Genomic DNA, 20,234 nt, shown 5'->3' on the forward strand with positions numbered 1-20,234 from the left:
GAGGGCAGATTTATCAAGGGTCGAATTTCAAAGTAAAAAATACTTTAAATACTTTGAATATTTAATTCAAACTTTTTTCATCGAATTTGGGTATTCTGTGGTCGAAAAACGTTTGATGGAACGATTAAATCCTTCGAATCTAATGATTTCATCGTACAATTTTACTTCGACTTCAAAATACTTAGAAAAATGCTGTAGAAGGCTAACATAGCACTTCGGCAGGTTTAATATGGCGAAGTATTGAAGTCAAAGTTTTTTTTAAAGAGACAGTACTTCGATTATCGAATGGTCGAATATTCAAACTATTTTACTTCGAATAGAAGTCGTAGTATCCTATTCGATGGTCGAAGTATCCAAAAAATGACTTCGTATTTCGAATTTTTTTACTTCGAAAATTCCCTCTAATTCACTTCGACCCTTGATAAATCTGCCCCTAGGTGTACTGCCAAAGAGAGCCTTAATGTAGGTTGACAATCAACATAGGGGCTACAAAATGGCCAATCACAAGACTTATTTGGCACCCCAAGAACATTTTTAATGCTAATGTTGGTCCCCAACTCCATTTACTTCTGAATGTTGCTCACGGGTTCAAAAGGTTGGGGATCCCTATTATAGATTCTGTTAGCCTTTGCAACCTCTCTCTGGCATTGAGTGCTGCCAAGTTTACTATTTACAGCTATTCCTAAATCATTTGTTTGGTTGTTACTTGAGACTGAGAATTTACATTTAAGGGATCACTAAACCCTAAAAATTAATATGGCTAAAAATGCCGTATTTTATATACTGAACTTATTGCACCTGCCTAAAGTTTCAGCTTGTCAATAGCAGCAATGATCCAGGACTTCAAACTTGTCACAAGGGGTCACCATCTTGGAAAGTGTCTGTGACACTCACATGCTCAGTGGGCTCTGATTGGCTGTTGAGAAGCTAAGCTTAGGGCTCGTCACTAATTATCCAGCAGAAAATGAGCTTCCCTGGCTGTAATATAAGCTGATGCTACAGGTTTGCTGATTATTAAATTCTGATGCTAATTGCACTGGTTTCTGTGCTGCCATGTAGTAATTATCTGTATTAATTACTAATCAGCCTTATATTGTGACATTTCTATTCTATGTGTACTGTATATTGTGAGTGGGTCCCTAAGCTCAGTAAGTGACAGCAGCACAGAGCATGTGCAGTGAATCAGCAGAAAAGAAGATGGGGAGCTACTGGGGCATCTTTGGAGACACAGATCTTTACTGCTAAAGGGCTGTGGTTGCCTTTTGCTGGTACAGAAGCTCAAAACATAATGTACAACATTTCTAGCTACTTCTTTATTTAGGCTTTAGTTCTCCTTTAAGCACTTTAAACCTCACCTGATGCTTATCTGCCTACTCCATCGTAAGCATCCTTGACACTCCCATGCCAAAGCACAAAGCAATGTATTACATTCCTGGCCTCTGAAAATAAAAATGAGCAGAATAAGGTTTGTCTACTTTACTTTATTTTTTTTTTTTTTTTTTTTTTGTAACTTGAATTTTTTATTGGATAAAGTCAGATACACATTATTTGCATAGATACTTTACTTTATTTACTCAACACCGACTGCCATTTTGCTATCCATCCACCAATATGTTACTGTCTGCTCTGCCACCTTATTGCTTTGTTTCAGGGGTCCCCAACCTTTTTAACCCGCATGAGCCACATTCAAATTTTAAAAAAGTTTGGCGAGCAACATAAGCATGCAAAAAGTTCCTGGGGTGCCAAATATGGGCTATTGTAAGTGTACTGGTGGCCAACAGGTGGATCTGTTTGGCAGTACACAGGGTTTTTATGCAACTAAAGTTGCCTTTAAGCCGGGAATTCAAAAATAATCACCTGCTTTGAGGTCACTGAGAGCAACATTCAAGGGGTTAGAGAGCAACATGTTACTCATGAGCCAATGGCTGGGGATCAACGTTGTACCAAATCTATGAGTTAAGGACTAGCACATCACTGAATGCCTTTTCCATGTAACTGATAGCTTGAGTTTACCTTTGGGTCCTTACTGACTACAGAATAAAGTGCAATTCTTTTTTGCTGTCTAGGAGAATTTCTGTTGTGTGAAGCCAACACGGTGCTGAAATGCACGCAGGACGAGGGATCACAGAGAGGAGTCTATGGAAGGCTCATCTGTACCAACTTCAGGGTCACATTTCTTGGAGATGAACCCCCAGATGATAACGTACGTAGCAGCACAATCACCATCATATAACTTGGGCCGCATCTCGGCCTGAAACAGAGAGTTGTCTAATGGGGTTTACTCATAGCTTGAGCATTTTGCCCATGTCCTAGCAATGGTACCTACATTTACTAGCAGGGGCAGAGACAGTGGGAATTTAATCGGCCTCTGTCTTCGGGCCACAACAGACATACTACATCCTGTGCCAAAAACCTAAAGGCCCCCATACACAGGCCGATAAAAGTTGCCGACAGACCAAGTTGGCAGCTTATCGGCCAGTGTGTAGAGCCCCCCGACGGGCTTTCCCGATCGATATCTGGCCGAAAATTGGCCAGATGCCGATCGGGCAGGTTAGAAAATCCTGTTGAATCACGGCCGCATCTTCTCGTTGATGTGGTCCCACAATCCAACCGCTTGGCCTCTGCCCTGATCCCTAGGGCCCACGATCGGATCAGCCCGATATCGCCCACTTCAATGTGGGCATATCGGGGAGAGATCCGCTCATTTGGCGACATCGCCAAACAAGCTTTTGTTTACCCTGTACAGAGACATGATTGATTACTTATTCCTTTGTGCTAAGATTCTGCAGGAATGCAGCTCAGATTACCTCCTAGCCAGTATTTTACTTTTCCAGCTGCTATAAAATTACCCTTCGTGCCAGTGTTGTTCATAGAGAATAAGGGCCTAATCCAGAAAAGGTACCGCATGGAACAGCCTGTTAGTTTGCTCGTAACCTGTACAGAGAGGTAACATAAAGCTGTGTTGCCATAGGTATTCATTCAGCTTGACAGCAAATGTTTAGAGTATTGTGGGTTGCTTAGTCCAGTAAAGGAACTTGGACAATAAAAATGATGTGGCATTCACAGCTGCTTTATCAATGTATTTAGTGCTGTTAGTAAAACCCTTGGAAAATGGCCAGGCTTCAGGGTCTGATTTCATTATCTCTATTGTCTTACAGATTCCAGAATTCAAGAACAAGATATTTGGTGAAAATGACATAACACTCCAGTGTGTGGACCAATTATATGGAGGTAGGACACACAAAGAACATCATTGGTGGATATACAGTACTACCTGCCTCTCCTTACCAGTGATGCGTTTTAAATCGACCTTTGGAACGGCGTAGTGTTAGTCTTGGACTAGTTCCCAAACTGTGGAGCTCATCCCCTTGGGGACCCAGGCTGAAGACCAAAGAGATTTCGGGAGAACACCTATTTGTTCTCTTAGATATTGTTGAAGCCCAGCCCGAGGGTCAGTCAGCAGGGGTTTATGTGAAACCTCACTGTCCTAGATTTTTTTGAGTGGCAATGTATTCATGGCTTGTTATAAGCTAGGATGGAGTCCCAAACAAATATTCAACCTCAAAGTGGGGCCTGAACCTGAACTAGAAGTTAATCCTTCATTTGAGAATTTATGGTGCTAGTACTGCAAACTTTAGTTGTGCTCCATGCAAGCTACAGGTATAGGATCCGTTATCCAGAAACCTGTTATCCAGAAAGCTCTGAATTACAGAAAGGCCGTCTCCCATAGACTCCATTTTATCCAAATAATCCAAATTTTTTTTCTCAATAAAACAATAGCTTGTACTTGATCCCAGCTAAGATATAATTAATCCTTATTGGAAGCAAAACCAGCCTATTGGGTTTATTTAATGTTTACATGATTTTCTAGTAGACTTAAGGTATGAAGATCCAAATTACGGAAAGATCCCTTATCCGGAAAACCCCAGGTGCTGAGCATTCTGGTTAACAGGTCTTATACCTGTACTTTTATGCTGCAATGCATATAGCTATGGGGCAGATTTATCAAGGGTCGAATTGAAAATTAGAATTTCTAAATTTGAATTTCCAGTTTATTTTAGTGTAATTCAAGTAGGTAATTTTGAAATTTATCATATACTGTCCCTTTAAGAATTAGAATTCAACTATTTGCCATCTAAAACATGCCGAATTTGTGTTTTAGGCTATGGGGGACCTCCTACAATCAATTTGGAGTCGTTTGGTGGACTTTTGAAAAAAAAATTCTAATTGAAGGGAAGGGCCGGGAGGGAGCCGGGAAGGGGAGGGGGGATTCAAATTTGCAGCTCGATCCTATTCACCCGTTTTTACAAAATTCGATTCATGTTTTTAATAAATCTCGATTGGTCATTTTTTTCGAATTTGGAGTTGATGGGAGTTTTTAGAAACTCTCATAAACTCGAAATTCGACCCTTGATAAATCTGCCCCTATGTGTGTGTGTGAAAAGATATATTAAAGGCATATAAAACATGCTGCACTCCAATACGTCTCCATCCTGATATTCGTCTGTATTTGACTTATCACTGTCCATTCAAACGTAATGAGGTTATTATGTGACGAGTTGATCCCTACAAAGCATCACTTGCAATTTAAAATATCATAAACTTCACAAATGCTTCAAACGTATTGTTGCAAGAACAGCAAAAAGCTTAATGTAGTAATGCAACTTGCACTTTCTACATTGAAAACCCTTCAAGGTCATCTGCATTGTTTTTCTTCTTCTGTCCTTGCCTCGAATCTCACATTTCATTAAACAATATCAGTAATAACATAATCAGATGTTAATTATTAACCCAACACCAGCATTGCACACAATAGCCCCTTTAGTAGTTGATAGTGGTGGTTCCCTGGAGGCTCCGTCCCTGGCCTCCTGCTTATATTAACAGTGTATATACAAGTTTGGGAATCACACACTGGAAGCAGAATAACTGCCAATTGCAATTTTTATTATGCGTCCACACTGATGTTAATAATTAAGCTGTGAGCAAATCGGCTGCGGAAAGATAAGCTGTAGTGGCGAAAGCAATCTCTGAGCCAGGGCTCCAAAAGCCTCTGTGCTCCGACCTGGGGGTAGCCCCTTCAATAGAGCACTGCCTGCTCCACTGGGAAACGGTTCTTTGTAAAACTATACCTAATATGTTGGTGCTTTATTGTAGGGATGCAACAAATCCACTATTTTCGCGAAAGATTCAGCCGAATACCGATCCGAATCCTAATTTACATAAGCAAATTAGGGGTGACAAAAAGTCACAGGATTTCCCTCCCCACCCCTAATTTGCATTGCAAACTAGGATTCAGATTCGGTTCGGCTGAGCAGAAAGGTTCGACCGAATCCTGCTGAAAAAGGCCGAATCCCAAACTGAATCTTGGATTCGGTGCATCCCTAGTTTTATGAATAAAGTACAGGTATGGGATTCATTATCCAGAAACCCCTTATCCAGAAAGCTCTGAATTACGGAATGACCGTCTCCCATAGACTCCATTATATAGTGAATAAAGTACCCCCTCTTGTAAAATATAAGGATATTATAAGTTACCGAGGAGTTTCATGACCATATAAAAACACGAGGCCGAAGGCCGAGTGTTTTTATACAGGTCATGGAACTCCGAGGTAACTTCTAATATCCTCATATTTTACAACTGGGGGGTACTTTATTTATTATAATACACAAATTTTAGTAAGTCATGTGACAGAAATGACATCACTACTCACCGTTTATAGCTGATGACATCACTACTCACCGTTTATAAGGATATAATTTACAGGATATTCATGGCTTTTGTGTATTATAATGAAATAATCCAAATTTGTAAAAATGATTTCCTTTTTCTCTGTACTAATAAAACAGTAGCAAAACCAGCCTATTTGGTTTAGTTGATGTTATATGATCTTCTAGTAGATTTAAAGCAGTGGCCCCCAACCTTTTTTGGCCCAGGGACCGGTGTAAAGAAAAAAAAAATTGCAAGAGGGGGGGTGTTCGTGGGGCCAGCAGCAACTGTCCATTCAATTTGGTTGCGCCGGCGTCTAATTCGGTGCACCAGCATTAATTGCGGTGGTTGGGCATCCCTGATTTAAAGGACATGTAAACCTCTCCACAAAAATGTAATCAGTGAACAGCCTCTTTAAAATCTTTAGATACTTGCCACTCAGGATGTTGAAAGGTTGACAGTAAGGCTGCAGCATCCACTTGATCACTTAAAAATCCTTCTCATCCTCTAACTCACTCAGCCCCCTCCCTCAGGAATTTACTTTGGCTGTTGACTTATGAGCATGCTCAGTTCTTCTCAGCTCAGATCACTAAACACACCCTCCAGTCTAACAGCCAATAAAGAGATAGCATTGCTGATTCCTATTTGAAATTCTAGCTGTCTGATCCTATTTTTTCTCCTAACCACCTCTCCTGAGCTCAGCTTAACCATTACACTGCTCAACCCCAGCAGAACTTTTTATCAAAGTATGTTGTGCCTGTGTAAACCTGCATTGCATGAACTTTATATCACACATGTTCTATGTCAATGTTACTGATGATATGTCAGAGGGAAAATGGCTGCCGGGTGAAAGCTGCTATTTGTTTTAGGAAAATGTGATGGATTTGGCAAGTGGAGGGGTATTTGCAGTACAAAAGATGTGGCTTTTATACATGATAAAAAAATGTAGGCTTCACATGTCCTTTAAAGGAAAACTATACCCCCCAAACAATGTAGGTCTCTATTAAAAGATACTGAGTAAAACAGCTCATGTGTAAAACCCTGATTCATGTAAATGAACCATTATCATAATAATATACTTTTTTAGTAGTATGTGCCATTGGGTAATCATAAATAGAAAATTGCCATTTTAAAAAAATAAGAGCCACCCCCTGAGATCGTAAGATTCACTGTGTACACATACAATCCACATGTAAGGTCACATGAGCCAATTAACAGACAGAGTTCTGCCTTTTGCTTCCTCACTTCTTCCTGTTACAGTTAGTGTTGTAGTATTTCTGGTCAGGTGATCTCTGAGGCAGCACAGATAGAGTCACGAAATGGGGGTTCAAGGCAAGAGATGTAAAAGGGCAATATTTATGTAAATATATATTCCAGTTTGGTAAGATTCTTTAATATGTCATTCAATTTGATATAAACTATCTGTTGCTTAAGTATTCATTGTGGGGGTATAGTTTTCCTTTAAGGTATGAAAATCCAAATTACAGAAAGATCGTTATCCGGAAAACCCCAGGTCCCGAGCATTCTGGATAATGGGTCCCATAACCATAATAGCATTTGCTTTTCTTTTTCAGTTTATGATGATAAAAAGAAAGTTATTCTGTCTGGGCAAAGCCTGAAGAAATACCCAGAACGGCTCATCATCTATTGCAAAGACTTCCGTGTGTTTCATTTCTGCCTGAGCTACACTAAAGAAGAGGAAGTCAAGAGGGTAAATATAGTCTATATACAGTCTGCTGTAACTGTGCAAAACAAGGCATCACATATTTATCTGAGCTTACTCCGTATAGCAGTAGAGGGAAAATAAAGTGTAAACAAAAATAGAAATCCCTAATTTCAGTTCCATTTAGGTTTTCCCTAAATTACTCAACATTATCACTTTGCTGAAGTTCATTGTTATAGGGATTCTGTCATGTATTTTCTATTTCTAAATTACACTGTTTACACTGCAAATAATTCACTCTACAATATAAAATGTTATTCCTGAACCAGCAAGTGTATTTTTTTAGTTGTAATATTGGTGTGTAGGTGCATCTCAGGTCATTTTGCCCGGTCATGTGCTTTCAGAAAGAGCCAGCACTTTAGGATGGAACTGCTTTCTGGCAGGCTGTTGTTTCTCCTACTCAATGTAACTGAATATGTCTCAGTGGGATTTTACTATTGAGTGTTGTTCTACCAGGCAGCTGTTATCTTGTGTTAGGGAGCTGCTATCTGGTTACCTTCCCATTGTTCTGTTGTTTGGCTGCTGGGGGGAAAGGGAGGGGGTGATATTGCTCCAACTTGCAGTACAGCAGTAAAGAGTGACTGAAGTTTATCAGAGCACAAGTCACATGACTGGGGGCTGTTGGGAAACTGACAATATGTCTAGCCCCATGTCAGATTTCAAGATTAAATATAAGAAAAATCTGTTTGCTCTTTTGAGAAATGGATTTCAGTGCAGAATTCTGCTGGAGCATCACTATTAACTGATGCATTTTAAATAAAAAATTATTTTTTCCCATGACAGTATCCCTTCAATTGGATTTAGGTTTTGCCTCAAGTACTCAACATTATCACTTTCCTGGGGCTCGTTGTTATAGTGGCCATACATGTGCCAGATTTGTTAATTTGGAGAGGTCACCAAACTAGTGGATCTTCCCCCAATATGCCCTTCTTGGGTGGGGAACGAGGGGAATGACTATTTTTCTAATATTGAAATGTAAAGTGTTATTTTTCACCTTCTAAAGCAGAAGGGGGTGGTCGCTGACCCTGTAAAGTGGTCTAAATAGATACATTTAGTTAATACATTTGTTATCTTTGTCCCTGCTGAGCAGAATCCCTAAGTTTCATTACAGGCAGCTGTTAGACTTGATACAATAGTTACTGATACTCCAGAGATGCTGCTTAGAAATGTATCAACTAAATGTTGCAAAATTGTGACCGTTTAGAATCTGCACCTGAATTACTTGAGCTGCCAGACTCAAACACCAGAGACTGGGACATTTAATTTAGGAAAATGGTAAAAAAAAAAAAAAAAAAAATTGAAAGTAAATGAAAAAAAAACCCCATTTATTTACAATTGAACTGAAAAAAGTGTTTGGAAGGTGAACAACCCCTTTAATTGTCATTGACTTTCTTAGCAACCAAGAACAGGGTTTCTATAGTGTACAAAGATAAAGAAGCTAAGGCTCCAAATGGGCAGGCAGTGAAATGAATACCCTTCCCCCTAGAGATGTGCGGGCCGACCCCTGGACAAAATGCGCAGTATGGGTCGAGCTCTTCTCTTTCTCTCCCCGCCCACGGCCTAGTACGGTCGGCTTCCGTCTCCAGAATTTATAGACTTCCTGTCACGGTCGGCACCCAACACCAGAACAAACACCATGCACCCTGGTCTCGGCTCGTGCTTCACCAGTAGTGTGACCGCCTTTGGGCCTCGGGAGGAGCCCTCGGCTTACTTGGGTGCCACCTGGACTTAAACGAGAGGTGCAAGATGAGGGTTCTGGATAGGCAGAGGGGCACGACTGTAAAGCAAAGTCTTTGGACAGAAGATCGTAGTACAAGGCGTTAGGCAAAAGAGTAGTCAGATCAGGCCGGGTCGAGGCAGGCAGAGAATAAACGTTGTCAGGCAGGCAAGGGTCAAACCAGGAAGTCAATCAGAGGGTTAATCAGAAGAGGTAGTCGGTAATAAGGCAAGGGTCAGAATCCAGAAGTCAGAATAGTCAAAATAGCCAGGTACGGGTCACAACAGGAATCAAACAGGTTCAGGATATAGCAAAGAATAGCACAAGGTCTTGAAGCACCAGGAAACACAATCCTATCACGGGCAAGGTCCCACAGCCCTAATGGGCTTTAAATAGTGTTTGAATTTCGCGCCATTGTGCGCTGACGTCTTTACGGCAGCACGCCTGTGCCTTTAAATTACACAAGAGCACGCCGCGCGCGCCCTAAGACGCCGGCGCCTGCGTGCTAATGGAAGCCGCTCGTCGCAGCGGGCGTCCCCGCCGAGGGGGCGGCAGGCGTCCCTGCGGCCCCCCCCCCACTAGACCACCGGGTACGTTCCTTACACTTCCTCCTGCCCTGCCCCTTTTGTGACGTCACTGCGGGGTGGGCGCGGGTCTATAAATAAAGGGGAGCAGCGGGCCCGGGTCGGATGCGGGTAGGGAGCGGGCGGGAAATTCTCGACCTGCACATCACTACTTCCCCATTCTAAAGATAACCCAGAGCTTTCATATATGTGAATACATAGGAAAATAGTGTATCACTTATTTCATCACAGTTTCCAAAATAGTTACAGAAAATAGGGATGCACCGAATCGCCGCCGTTTTCAGCAGGATTCTGCCCGTCGAAACCGAATTCAAATCCTAATTTGCATATTCAATATGCATATGCAAATTAGGGGCAGGATAGAAATCACATGACTTTAAAAAAAGTTTTTTCCTTCCCACCTCTCTAGTTTGCATATGGAAATTAGGATTCGGTTCGGTATTCAGCCAAATCTTTTGCGAAGGATTCAGGGGTTCGGCTGAATCCAAAATTGTGACACGCAATTTCCCTTCCTGTCCCTTATTTGCATATGCAAATTCGGTTGGGGTGGGCAGAAGGATTCTGCTGAATCTGAATCCTGCTGAAAAACGCCAAATCCTGGCCAAATCCAGAACCGAATCCTGGATTCTGTGCATCCCTGTTTTAAATCTAGGAAATCTGCAAATAACATTTTATTAATAGTAATTTTTAATTCTATTTTTTTAATTATCACTGGCCAGTGTAAAAGTCTTTATGTTTAAAAGTGTAAAATAAGCAGGTACTTTTTGTACGTAACCTCAGACTTCTGTCTAAGAGAGAGTCCTCTTTGTGTGGGTAGAGGTTTGGTCTATTATGTCTGCTCCCATGAATTGATCAAGGTACGCTGTGAGTTCAGATGTAAATGTGAATGAAACTTTGCGGTGCAGCAAAAGTTTGTTTACAGGGGAACTTCTGAGAAAAAGGAAATGAGCAGTTCTCCCACCCCAGATGCATCACAGCAGCTCCATGTAGGACATGGACAGGAAGCTTTTTCATTCAGCTGTGTCCGTCATCAGCTAGCTAATGCGCTGCTTAAAGCTTCATCTGGGAGTTTTTTTATTTACTTAAAGGAAAACTATACCCCCAAAATGTATAACTTAAAATCCAGCAGCACTCCGATAAGTGAATCAAATATTTATTCGTGCCACTAGCCAAGCGACGTTTCGGGCTATTCCAGCCCTTGAAGGGCTGGAATAGCCCGAAACGTCGCTTGGCTAGTGGCACGAATAAATATTTGATTCACTTATCGGAGTGCTGCTGGATTTTATGTTATACTGTGGGAATTTACCTTTGCAGAGAGGAACACAGCCATGCACCCAACGCTTCAACAAGCGTAGTGTGAGTGTGGCACTATTATTGACTTTGTAAACCCCCAAAATGAATACTTGAGCAACAGATAGTTTATATCAAATGAAGTGGCATATTAAAGAATCTGGTCATACCAATATATATATATATATATATTTAAGTTAATATTGACCTATTACATCTCTTGCCTTGAACCACCATTTCCTGATGGTCTGTGTGCTGCCTCAGAGATCACCTGACCAGAAATACTGCAGCTCTAACTGTAACAGGAAGAAGTGTGGAAGCAAAAGACACAACTCTGTCTGTTAATTGGCTGATGTGACCTAACATGTATGGTTTGTTTGTGTGCACTGTGAATCATACGATACCAGGGGGCTGGCACTTTTCTATTTATGATTACCCAATGGCACATACTACTAGAAAAGTATATTATTATGAAAATGGTTTATTTACACGAAGCAGGGTTTTACATATGAGCTGTTTTAAGCAATATATCTTTATAGAGACCTACATTGTTTGAGGGGTATACTTTTCCTTTAAAGTGTAATATATTTATATTTATTGCACTTTAAGTAAATAAATAAAATGATATTACAAGTAGAGGCACTAGTTATCTATCCCAGCATCAGTGCAGCATCCCAGCATCTGCTAAGTGTTTTAAATCTCAAAATAAGTGTGTTTTTCCCCCCAGATTGTGAGCGGTATAATTCATCATACTCAGAGCCCAAAGCTTCTGAAACGCCTGTTCCTATATTCATACGCAGCAGCTGTGCCGCGCTACAAAGGTTCGTGCATGCTAACAGATTCTTTTATGTTGATTCAGGTTAATGCGTTTTATTCAAGAAACAGAAAGCTTATTGGCCCTTATAATAACTTTATTTTCTGGCCTTTTGCAGTGACTTCCTTAATGGAGAAGACGATAATGTTTGAGACTGTGAAGGACTGGATGGCAGAGCTGGAGCGGACTAAAGGGAACTTGCATTACAAAGTACTGACTACCAATGAAGGGTACAACATTTCAGAAAGGTAGGTTGAGCACTGTGTGGGTAGATTATTACATAGTGGGTACAGGTATGGGATCTGTTATCTGGAAATGTAATAGATACACCGCACACCCAGAGTTTACTCACTCTGCAGTAGTGGTGCTGGTTCTCCCCTGACCCGGCAGAGTCCCTCAGCAACGGCAACTTTATATTCACAGATTTCTGCAGTAGGGAAAGTGCCCCTTCTTTTTATTTGTTTACACCACCAATATCAACGTTTCAGGGGGTATAAGCACCCTTCATCAGGATATGTTATATGTTCATCAGATATCCTGATGAAGGGTGGTTGTACCCCCCCGAAATGTTGATATTGGTGGTGCAAACAAATAAAAAGAAGCGGCACTTTCCCCACGGCAGAATTTTTTGTGTGTGCGAATCCGTGAATATCTGTTATCTGGAAACCCGTTATCCAGAAAGCTCTGAATTACAGGAAGGCAATCTCCCATAGACTGCATTTTATCCAAATAATCCAAGGTTTTTCTCTATAATAATTAAACAGTAACTAAGATATAATGAATCCTTATTGGAAGCAAAACCAGCCAGTTGGGTTTTTCATGTTTACATCATTTTTTAGTAGACTTTTAGCACTTTGTTTGGCCTTTGCCCAATCCCTGGTCATAATTTTAAATTAGATTTAGATCTTTCCTAATTAACTTATCTCTCTAGTAATAGATATTTAAATGCCTGGCACTTTAAAATTCTAGTATAATTTTGATTCTTTCTAGAACATCAGTTTATTAATAAGCACTTTGTTTATAACTATTGGCACTTCATAATGAACTTTGGGGATTTTTAATTTAATTTATTCGAGCCCAATCATGAATTTTCAGTGAACTGATTGTCACTATTAATCGGGCAACAGTCATTGGATATATGCACTAATTGGCACTTTATATTTATGAATTGGCTTGGGAATTAATTGGTTTGGGAAGTGATTGGTTTTTTATTTAAAATTGTTGATGAACTAAATGATTAGGCACGCATTGCACTTTAATTTAAGTTAATCACTTATCTTATTGGAAGGGATTTAATCTATCACTAGATATTAATTTAATTGTTACAGACGGGGTACTTTTCTATTGTTAATTTTTTGAGCAAATATTTCGGATACCATGGGGGCCTTTTGGGTTTTGAACACTCCTGTAGACTTAATTCGCATTTCCTGAAAATACATATAGAATATCTGTTTCCACTCCAGAACTCAACCAATGCACTGAGGTATAATGGGGGAATTCCTAATAGGGAACCACAGTTCACATGTTGTGCCTGAGGGTAAGGAGAGGAAGAGCAAGCACATTACCTGTGGTGTTCAGGTTTCTGCATCACTTTTCTACACTGTCTTTGCTTCCCCTTGGCATGAGCTGGGAATACTAGATTGCCCGTGTATGTGTTTCAGTTGCCATGACATTACTAGCATGCTGTATTGCACTCCCATTGGATTGATCACTGGATTTTGATTGATGCCCCAGAATCTGCGGTGTGGGTTTAAGTCTTTATATCAAATTTGTTTGCGACGCACTTATAAAAGGACCTATGGTGCTTGAATATGGCTATTTTCTGGAATATCAATGAAGAACTGTGTGAATAAACGAAACAGAACAAAAGGAGAATGAGGAAACAGGGATGATAAATGGGAACTGTCACCACAATGAAAATTTAATATTAGCTTCAGCATACTGAATTAAGAAACTTTCTGAAAACAATCAATTAAAAATTCTGCATTGTTTCTGAAGTAATCACGTGTATCTTCACTATTCCTCTCTCAGAATCTGTTTAACTTCATTCTGTCTTCATGTATAGGAGTTAGGTGTCAGATATTCATTGACAGTTAGATCCAATATATCTTATAGGGGGGCTCCTTTTGCCTAGAAGATGTATTAGAGCTCACTCTATTAAAATCACCAGACATCATGTCTCTCTACATGCAGGATTTGTGCAAAAGGCAGTTATTTTGTAAGATTTTGTTTGTATTAGAATCAGTTGCATCTGCTAGGAAAGGAAGCCCCCCAAATTGTGGAGGATTTAGTATTCAGCCAAAAAAAATGTATGGAATTGGGGCATCCCTAATTTGCAATCTTGTGTATATGGGCTGATTTGGAAGTAAAAAGGTAAAATCACTGTGGATGGCCAGGAACGTACCGTGTGACCAGGGAAGAAATGTAGCAGGAAACTTTGCTTAAAGGGATACTGTCATGGGAAATTTTTTTTTCCCAAAATGATTCAGTTAATAGTGCTGCTCCAGCAGAATTCTGCACTGAATCCATTTCTCAAAAGAACAAACAGATTTTTTTATATTAAATTTTGAAATCTGACATGGGGATAGACATTTTGTTAATTTCCCAGCTGCCCCCAGTCATGTGACTTGTGCTCTGATAAACTTCAATCACTCTTTACTGCTGTACTGCAAGTTGGAGTGATATCACCCCCTCCCCTTTTTCCCCCAGCAGCCAAACAGAACAATGGGAAGGTAACCAGATAACAGCTCCCTAACACAAGATAACAGCTGCCTGGTAGATCTAAGAACAACACTCAATAGTAAATTCCCATGTTCCACTGAGACACATTCAGTTACATTGAGAAGGAAAAACAGCAGCCTGCTAGAAAGCATTTCTTTCCTAAAGTGCAGGCACAAGTCACATGACTGGGGGCAGCTGAGAAATTGACAAAATGTCTAGCCCCATGTCAGATTTCAAAATTGAATAAAAAAATATCTGTTTGCTCTTTTGAGAAATGGATTTCAGTGCAGAATTCTGCTGGAGCAGCACTATTAACTGATGCGTTGTGAAAAAAACATGTTTTCCGATGACAGGATCCCTTTAAAGGTGTGGTTCACCTTCAAACAACTAGTTGTTTTCAGATAGATAATCAGAAATAACGACTTTTTCCAATTACCTTCTATTTTCTATGTGTCACCGTTTTTCTAATATTGAAGTGTAAAGTGTCAGTTTTCGCCCTCTAAAGTAGTTGAGCGAAGGGGGTTGATACATTTCTTAGCTTTGTCCCTGCTGAGCAGAATCTCTGAGTTTCATTACAGGCAGCTGTTAGAATTAATACAATAGTTGCTAATACTATTGACAAGCTGAAACTTTAGCCTCGTGCAATAAGTTCAGTATATAAAACATGCTATTTTTAGCCACATTCATTTTTAGGGTTTAGTTCTCCTTTAAAGGGGTTGTCCACCTGCTGAGAAATGTATCAACAAAATGTTGAAAAATTGTAACAGTTCAGAGTCTGCACCTGAATTACTGAGCTGCCAGACTCAAACACCAGAGATACGAACATTCACCTTTAAACTTATATTTGGAAAAACAGTTAGAAATAAATAATGGAAAGTTACTGAAAAAAGTCTTTATTACTGGGGAACAATCTGAAAACAACTGAACTGAAAAAAAGTGTTTGAAAGGTGGACAACCCCTTTAAAGGAGAACTAAACCCTAAAAATGAATGTGGCTAAAAATGGCTGTATTTTATATAGTGAACTTATTGCACGAGGCTAAAGTTTCAGCTTGTCAATAGCAGCAATGATCCAGGACTTCAAACTTGTCACAGGGGGTCACCATCTTGGAAAGTGTCTGTGACACTCACATGCTCAGTGGGCTCTGATTGGCTGTTGAGAAGCTAAGCTTAGGGCTCGTCACTAATTATCCAGCAGAAAATGAGCTTCCCCTGTAATATAAGCTGATGCTACAGGTTTGCTGATTATTAAATTCTGATGCTAATTGCACTGGTTTCAGTACTGCCATGTAGTAATTATGTGTATTAATTACTAATCAGCCTTATATTGTGACATTTCTATTCTATGTGTACTGTATATTGTGAGTGGGTCCCTAAGCTCAGTAAGTGACAGCAGCACAGAGCATGTGCAGTGAATCAGCAGAAAAGAAGATGGGGAGCTACTGGGGCATCTTTGGAGAAACAGATCTTTACTGCTAAATGGCTGTGGTTGCCTTGGGCTGGTACAGAAGCACAAAACATATTGTACAATATTTCTACCTCTAAGGGTAAGGGCACAGGCTAAAATTCATGGAGATTGTCGCCCAGCGACAAATCGCCTCTTCTTCTCCCCTAAAAGCCTTGGCACTTGACAATTAAGGGTTCATGATTGTGATCACATTTAATCAACTTTTTTTAAATTTTAGTTAACTTATGCACGAGTCACTTTGAAACTGTGCACTTTAGATCTAATGAATTGTTGAATTAATTTAATTGCACAAGTCACTTTATAAATTAGAACGCATCAAATTCATTTAAAAATATCAGCATAATCGATTGCACAGGTCACTTTATACAGTGCATGCTAATTAATTGCAGTATTAATTTATTTATCAGTTAAGTTGGTTCGATAAAACGTTAAGAGCAAATATAATTATTTTTTTAATTAATTGGAATTTTATATAGTATTGGCACTTATAATGGATTAAGTTGATTGAAATAATTGCGATTAACTCCTGGTTTGCTATCAGTTGTTTATGGCGCTGTGGGTTTAACTCGGAATAAAACAAATAAACAACGAAAACAATTGATATTCTTCTTTTTATATAAAAAACTTATTTGGGTTTATAATGGTGAATGTTACACGTGGTACGTTATATTCATTCATTATACAGCTGGATTAAGCCGAACTTACTTTATCTTAACAATAAGCAACATTGTTATTTTCACAATTCATATAGCCTGGTGTTATCAGCTTATCCTTGAGACTTATAACAAAGTATCAAGTTGGTTAATTTAAGCAGATAAGGTTATCTATTTAAACCTATACAATAAATATAAATGAAGTAACCATTATCATTGTGACAAATATTAAGGGAAGTGTATTTTAAATACAAGAGGTCTGGCGAATCTGATACAGTCACAAACAAGGTTCTTTTTCTTTCCTTTTTCTTTTTAATTGAATAACACTCCTTGGGTGGCTATAGAGTCTGAGTATTTATTTTAAGAGTTAATTTTCTTTTCTTAAATATAACCCTTTTAACAGGCAGCCATGCTAAAGACTTGGCACCCCAGGTTTTTTGTATTTTTTTTTACCTTTTTTTCTCCTTTTAAGATTTTGACATTATTGAAATTGGTAAGAATTGCCTAAGACCAACAAGAGATCAGCAAGGAAGCTCATGATTCAAGCGACAGAGACTTATGGGTGTAAGAGACATCAGAGCACAGGAAATTGAATGTTTATTCTCTCTTCATATAAGGAAGCTAAAAATGGCCATAGGAAACTCACAGACACCAAGAGGTTGCATTGCTTCATCAGACATACTTTTATAATGAGTGTTGTTTTTTTTTAAAGCTAAAAGTCTCCTTTTTACTAATGCTGTGTACATAGAAGGGCTTAATCAGTATTTATCAGCAGCTAAAGATGCCCATAGACGTGCAGATTTACCTTTATATCGGACAAACGATCATTCTCTGCCATCTCCCGACCTGCCACTTACCATTCAGATCAAATAAAGTAGAAAAAAACCCCAGATCAGCCGATGTTCTGGCCCTACAGCAATCGTACGAAAGTTATGTCCGACAAAAGCTGGTGACAGTCTCCCACTGATATCTTCAGATCGGCAATACATGCAGAGATATTATCGGTAGCAGACAGAAAACTTCTAACCTGACCGATCAGCTGAACCAACCGATCGCCATCTCACAAAAATCTTACGAAACGGAGATTCGTGCAATCAAATCTTTGCGTCTGTGGTCAGCTTAAGTTGCTGAATGTGGGTCAAGGGTGTGAGAAAGAGTTGCATAATTTTTTGGTCTGTAGTTCCCTATGTGCATTGCAGTGAAATCTGTGGGAAATAAAGTCTTTGTTTTGCAAAAAAAAAAAAAAAAAAGGGAATCCTCATATTTTGAAATCCCTTTTTAAAACCTCCATACTAGTTTTGTAGCAATGTAAATTAGGGTTTCATCGAATCCAGGATTTGGTTTGGGATTTGGCCGAATCCAAGACTTTTTCAGAAGGATTCGACTACCTAGTCGAAGTGAACCTGAATTCTAAAAAAAACACACACAACCGTTTTTACCGTACAAAACATGAACGCATTTTTTTTTTCTTTTAATTATTCCGAAACTCAGTTTGCATAAGTAAAGGCCCCCATACACGGGCGAATAAAAGCTGCCAACAGACCGAGTAGGCAGCTTATTGGCCCATGTGTGGGGCCATCCGACAGGCTTCCCCAATTGATATCTAGTCGGCCAGATCTCGATTGGGCAGGTTAAAAAATCCCATCAGATCGCGGCTGCATATGTGAGTGTATGCGTGATCTAACCGCCCGTATCAGATGCATTATGATCCGATCGTTGGGCCCTAGGGCCCACAATCGGATCAGTCCAATATCGCCCACCTCGATGTGGGCATATCGGGGAGAGATCCGCTCGTTTGGCTATGTCTAATTAGGGTTCTGATTTGGTTGCAGATACAGTTGAATCCTGCATGAAAGATTTGAAATTCAGCTGAATCCAAAAAAAAGAGGATTTGGTGTACGTTGTACGTTGTACTTTACACCTGCTACAGACCAGCTGTACTTTTGCATTGTGCATGTGCAAGAAAATTTTGCCCCAAACAAATTGCATGCAGTGGAAAGGTGTGGAAGTGTCTGTTTCTCTCCTGCCCTTGTGAAACACCCTAAGGGGCAGATTTATCAAGGGTCGAATTGAAAATTCGAATTTGAGGTTTTTTGTGGCCAAAACTGTCAAATTCGACTAGGGAATTGTTCAAATTCGATTTGAGTTTTCTTAAAAATTTGATTTTTGAGATCCCTTTAAAAACTCGAATGCGACTATTCACCACCCAAAACTTGCTGAATTGCTTTTTTAGTCATTGGGGAGAAAAAAACTCGAATCGAGTTTTTTAAAAAAAATCTAATTTGATTTGAGTTTTCAGGTCGATCCTATTCACCCGAGTTTAGGAAATACGATTTTTCTAATACATTTTGATTGGTCGAAGTTCAAGTTCATTTGAGTTTATGGGAGGTTTAAAAAACTCACATGAATCGACCCTTCATAAATCTGCCTCTGGGTCTCACATGCAACTTGGACGCATCCTTGTGCAATTAACTTACCAATATAAAATTTGTTTGGATTCAGTTACTTGGGAATAACAGGGGAAAACTGCCAAAACTGCAGTGCAGACTGTCAGAGGCCTCTTTATCAAAGGTCAAATTTTGAATTCATGTGAGTTTTTTTTAACTCAAATAAATTTGAATATACTCAAAATTTTATTGGGAGGTTATTTAAGAAAAAAACGAATATCTAAAATTCAAAAAAATTCAAATCGTATTCGAAACGAGTTTTTCTCCAAAAAAAAACCTTGAATGTAATTAAGGCTATTAAGATCTTCAAATGGGTCACTGAACCTCTCCCATTGACTTATACATGAACTTGTCAGGTTTTATTTGAATAATCAAATTTGAATTATTCCCATGGTATAGGTTTGATAAACCTCGAAATTTTAATTTGAATTAAAATCGAAACGAGTTTGGATAATTCACAATTTGAATTTGAGAGTTTTGACCAAAAAAAAAAATTGAGAATTTGAATTTACTATTCGACCCTTAATAAATTTGCCCTTAAAGTCATACAAGTGGGGGAATTGTGTTGGCTTCAGAATTCCAGAGACTGAATGAGTCCTCTTTTGGGTGGTCCTTCCGTATTAATGGTTTTTCTTGTGCTCAGCTAATAAGACATGTAGGGATGTATTTGACACACCAAGAAGAACGTGTGTTCCAATGTCTTTTTTGTGCTGCGCTGGTCAGAATTGAACCCAAGACCTGCAAGTCCCCATTACTAACCATTGTACCACATTTTTATATTTGTTGTAAATGGGACTATTGTCGTCCCTATATACTGTGTGTTCTTGTCAATAACATTTTTGATTTTCTCTTGATTCCATAGATTGCCGCCGTATTTTGTCGTGCCAATGTCTCTGCCTGAAGACACTCTGACTGATTTCCAGGGTCGGGGAGTTCCTGTGAGTATTAATATTTGCCATATTTATTAACATTGGAGACAAACATCACGGATGATGTTGCCCATAGCAGCTATTTTCAATATTCACCTACAAGTTAGAAAACAAAAGCAAAGGTCTGATATGAGCAGTATCACCGGTGATGTTTGTGGCCGGTGTTAATAAATATGCACCTTT

At 39.4% G+C, this 20,234-nt stretch overlaps 1 protein-coding gene across 1 annotated transcript in view; it reads left to right on the plus strand.

Annotated features, from left to right (window-relative positions):
* mtmr12.L (myotubularin related protein 12 L homeolog) overlaps positions 1 to 20,234 on the plus strand; it is a 65,361-nt gene that overhangs the window by 18,403 nt on the left and 26,724 nt on the right. Inside the window, exons 3-8 of the mRNA XM_018266574.2 lie at positions 2,067 to 2,203; positions 3,159 to 3,231; positions 7,282 to 7,418; positions 11,749 to 11,842; positions 11,954 to 12,083; positions 19,985 to 20,060. Of these exons, the coding sequence (XP_018122063.1) occupies positions 2,067 to 2,203; positions 3,159 to 3,231; positions 7,282 to 7,418; positions 11,749 to 11,842; positions 11,954 to 12,083; positions 19,985 to 20,060 (647 nt within the window). The remainder of the gene's footprint in view (positions 1 to 2,066; positions 2,204 to 3,158; positions 3,232 to 7,281; positions 7,419 to 11,748; positions 11,843 to 11,953; positions 12,084 to 19,984; positions 20,061 to 20,234) is intronic.

Source organism: Xenopus laevis, chromosome 1L (genome assembly GCF_017654675.1).
Source record: "Xenopus laevis strain J_2021 chromosome 1L, Xenopus_laevis_v10.1, whole genome shotgun sequence".
Classification (NCBI taxonomy): domain Eukaryota; kingdom Metazoa; phylum Chordata; class Amphibia; order Anura; family Pipidae; genus Xenopus; species Xenopus laevis.